This window comes from Physcomitrium patens, chromosome 17, assembly GCF_059467195.1.
Source record: "Physcomitrium patens ecotype Gransden chromosome 17, ASM5946719v1, whole genome shotgun sequence".
NCBI classification, from domain to species: Eukaryota; Viridiplantae; Streptophyta; class Bryopsida; order Funariales; family Funariaceae; genus Physcomitrium; species Physcomitrium patens.
Window position 1 is genome coordinate 11,116,695 of NC_143426.1, and position 3,380 is coordinate 11,120,074.

The 3,380-nt window shown below is 47.7% G+C and overlaps 1 protein-coding gene across 1 annotated transcript; it reads left to right on the forward strand.

Annotated features, from left to right (window-relative positions):
* Positions 1-526: 526 nt before the first annotated feature.
* On the forward strand, positions 527-3,024 carry LOC112294086 (galactan beta-1,4-galactosyltransferase GALS1). The gene is made up of 3 exons (XM_024544233.3): positions 527-737; positions 902-2,099; positions 2,219-3,024. The coding sequence occupies exons 2-3, from the start codon at positions 979-981 to the stop codon at positions 2,574-2,576; spliced, it is 1,479 nt and encodes a 492-aa protein (XP_024400001.1). The 5' UTR covers positions 527-737; positions 902-978; the 3' UTR covers positions 2,577-3,024.
* The last annotated feature ends 356 nt before the right edge of the window (positions 3,025-3,380 follow it).

Below are 3,380 nucleotides of genomic sequence, written 5' to 3' on the forward strand. Positions count from 1 at the left end.
TCCAATCATAAAGATGTGACCTGCTTTCGATTGCGTGGAGAAAAAATAATTTCCCGAATGATTGCCAATTTTTTTTCACTGGTGTGCTTTTCTTTGGGACGTCCTTTTTTTTGAAAGTATCGATCCCCATTAAGTTGGCACCGGGTTTGTGGTGCATGCCAGGGATGGATTCCTACAGTTGCTTAATACCGATTTTTGTATGCTTTAATTGATCCACTCACACTGATCAGAACCTTGTCAAACTCAGTAATCTACTGCAGTCTTTGGTGCTGGTCAAATCAGGCTGAAGGTTTTGAACACCTTAAATGTTTCAGAATCCACGGAGGCGTTAGCGCATCGATCATGGGGAACCAGTTGGAGGTCGCAAACTTGTATCCTCCACAACTGTGAAGGTGTGACCTGGATCCTCGTTAGAAACTTGGATCTGCTCTGTGTTCCGGTGCATGTATCAAAAATATTTTACAACGAATATCAATTCTTCTGGTCTGCCACCGAGATAAGTTGTCATTTATGTCACCGCCGTCCCGAATTCACGGTTCTCACGCCAGCTATCTCTTCCCAGTGACGCCACAGAAGCACCTCAGGAATCAGTGGTCGACGTCGCTGAAAGTCATTGTCATTTACTTGAAGCATCGCAGGACTCCACAGACAATAGTCATGCCACTCTTCCTCTTAGATCTCAAGAATTGCGTGCTGCAAAACACTCGGTCTCTTAATTCTCGCTTGATTCAGCAGAGGTATCCCTGCTGTTCCCGCTTTCAGTTTCTCTCAGTGGCTGCCTGATTTATTCTAGTGTGGTCTCGTCATGCACAAGTCGGGAATTCGTTCATGCCTATTGAGACATGCATCCCACTTACGTGTAATCTTGCTGATATTTCGTTCGTCTGATTTTGCGCTGCAGGTGCGTCTGAGGTGGTCTATTAGAGCTGGTCTAAGTTTCGCAAATTGCTTACGAAGAATTTCTGCTGCAGTAGCAGCATGAAGTCTTCGACGGGGAAAATCTTGGAGCGAATCCCAGCCTCGGGGACATGTTTTAGTGTGGTTGCGGTGTTGGTCATTCTGAATTGCCTTCTTCTAGGATTTCAAATCTCTTCCAATGCAGGGAGATACGAGAGTACATGGTGGCTGGCATCAGCTCCCCCGATGGCTTGCACCAATGCTTCGTTCGCTCTGGACGAAAAACTCAACATGTCCAGTATCGATCTCTCGAAAGGGGAGGTTCGCAGCTTCCGCGCTCACGGGGTCGCATCGCGCTTAATTATTGAAGTGGGCTCCTACAGGAACGGTCCCCGCACATTCTCGTCAGTGGTGATGACAAGCAAACTCCTCAACGAATTGCACGATATTACCCATGAATGCGAGTGGGTTACTTCAGACTCCAAAGCTCTGAGAGTGAAGGCCATGGCGATCAAGCCCGACTGGAATATGGGAAGATTATATGGTACGATGGTGCTCGTGTGCAATTTTCCACGAGATGTTGGGACTGACGCAGAGGGTGGGCAGATGATTCTCACTGCGGGCTACTCGGATTCCTACCGCATTCCAGAGAGATTTGTTGCCCTTACAGAGATGAGAGGCGAATACAGCGCAAGCCACTTCCAACAGCCATATTCCTATGACCTGGCATTTTGCGGCTCCCCGTTGTATGGCAACATCAGTCCTCAGCGGGTACGGGAGTGGATTGCGTACCATGCCTGGTTCTTCGGCAATCGCACGCTCTTCATGTTTCACGACGCCGGGGGCATCCACGATGACGTCTACCGCGTCTTAAAGCCATGGATTGACCTGGGTCGCGTGCAAGTTCAGAATCTGCGGCAGGCAGAGGTGTATGAAGGCTATTATCACCACCAATTCACGATATTGAACGACTGCTTGATGCGATCACAGACCCTCGCTAGCTGGACCTTCTTCTTTGACATCGATGAATACTTGTATATCCCTGAGGCACACAGCCCGAGAGCCATTCTCAATCTTTTGGCAGAGCAGGCTCGCAACAATGTCACGCAAATCCTCTTCAAGAATATTAAAATTTCGGACGCACTCTGCGAGAAGAGCAACAAAACTACCACTGAAGCCCAATCCATGGCCAAGCAATCAAGGTCAGAGAATAACTAAACTCGACTCCTATCCCTTAAATCCATTGCACCTTTTGCCACACAGTCACAGATCAGAGAAGCCTTCGAGTCGTCTTCACGTTTCTGCCGTTGCACGAGTGCAGGAAATGGGCTTTCGAGAAGCTTGTGTACGCAGACTGCAACTACGGCTGGGAACCGGTGGAGTCACGCAAATACGCACTCCAGCCACAGCTTGTGTGGGCGACCGGGGTGCATTACTCCGAACACTTGAAGCAAGGCCACTACATCACTATGGACCCAACTGTGCTCCGCTCGTACCACTACCACAACACCCTCAACGGCCGCTGGGAAACCTGTAAGGATTTTCCCCAGCACCCCAACGGTGGGCCCAACTCCGTCAACGTGACGAACTGCACTACCGATCACGCCATGTTATCTTTCGCACCCGCTGTGAAGAGTTACGAGCTCGCCACCATCGGCGAGCAGCCCTTCTTGCTATGACAGTTCCAAAACTTTCAAGTCCTGGGAGCGGCGAGCCAACCCACAGTCAAACAGTTTTGCATGTCCACGACACCGATATCAATGTTTCTAATTGAATTGCGCTCCCTTCCGCTGAGAATTGTCGGCGTCGAGTGCCCAGAGGAGTAATAATGTGTACATTAAGGATTGGCAACATGGCATCGATCGAACAATCGTCGATCAGATGAAGTAATCGGAATCTAATGCGACCCGATCTGATGCAGCAGATGGGGTGTGATTCTCGTTGTCCGAACAGCGGATTTTCCTCAGCCGAAGCTGTGGATTCATGCAACATCGTTGGAATTCCATGAGTTGGGGGCTCGGTGATCGTCTTTGTCGATCACTTGCAGAATTGGACCAGATCTGTCACTCAAAAGCCCATGTAATTATTCTTCATGTTCTTATTGATGCATTGTATCACTTGTAGTTACCAACTTGCTTGCTTCTATTTTGCTTCGCATTGGGTTTTGATGACAGAATCGACGTGATTGGTTCAAAGAGCCGCATATTAGTTTGTTGGCTGTAATTCTGAGCGTTTGTTGGATGGGTTTTATGATAAACTTTGTCTATTCGAAATGCAAGTTGAAGGTGTGATAAATTTGAGAGGAGAAAGGTGGTTGAAGAGAAGGATTGATTGTATTGGATTAAAGCAAGATATGTGACTGGCTTTTTTAATTTGCAAAAGAAAAAGATATGTAGTTGAAATTGTAAATGAACCTGTGAGTGGGTCCCACAAGACTGTCAACAATCTTCTCTTTTGTTATGTTGCTGTGAAGCTTTACAGTA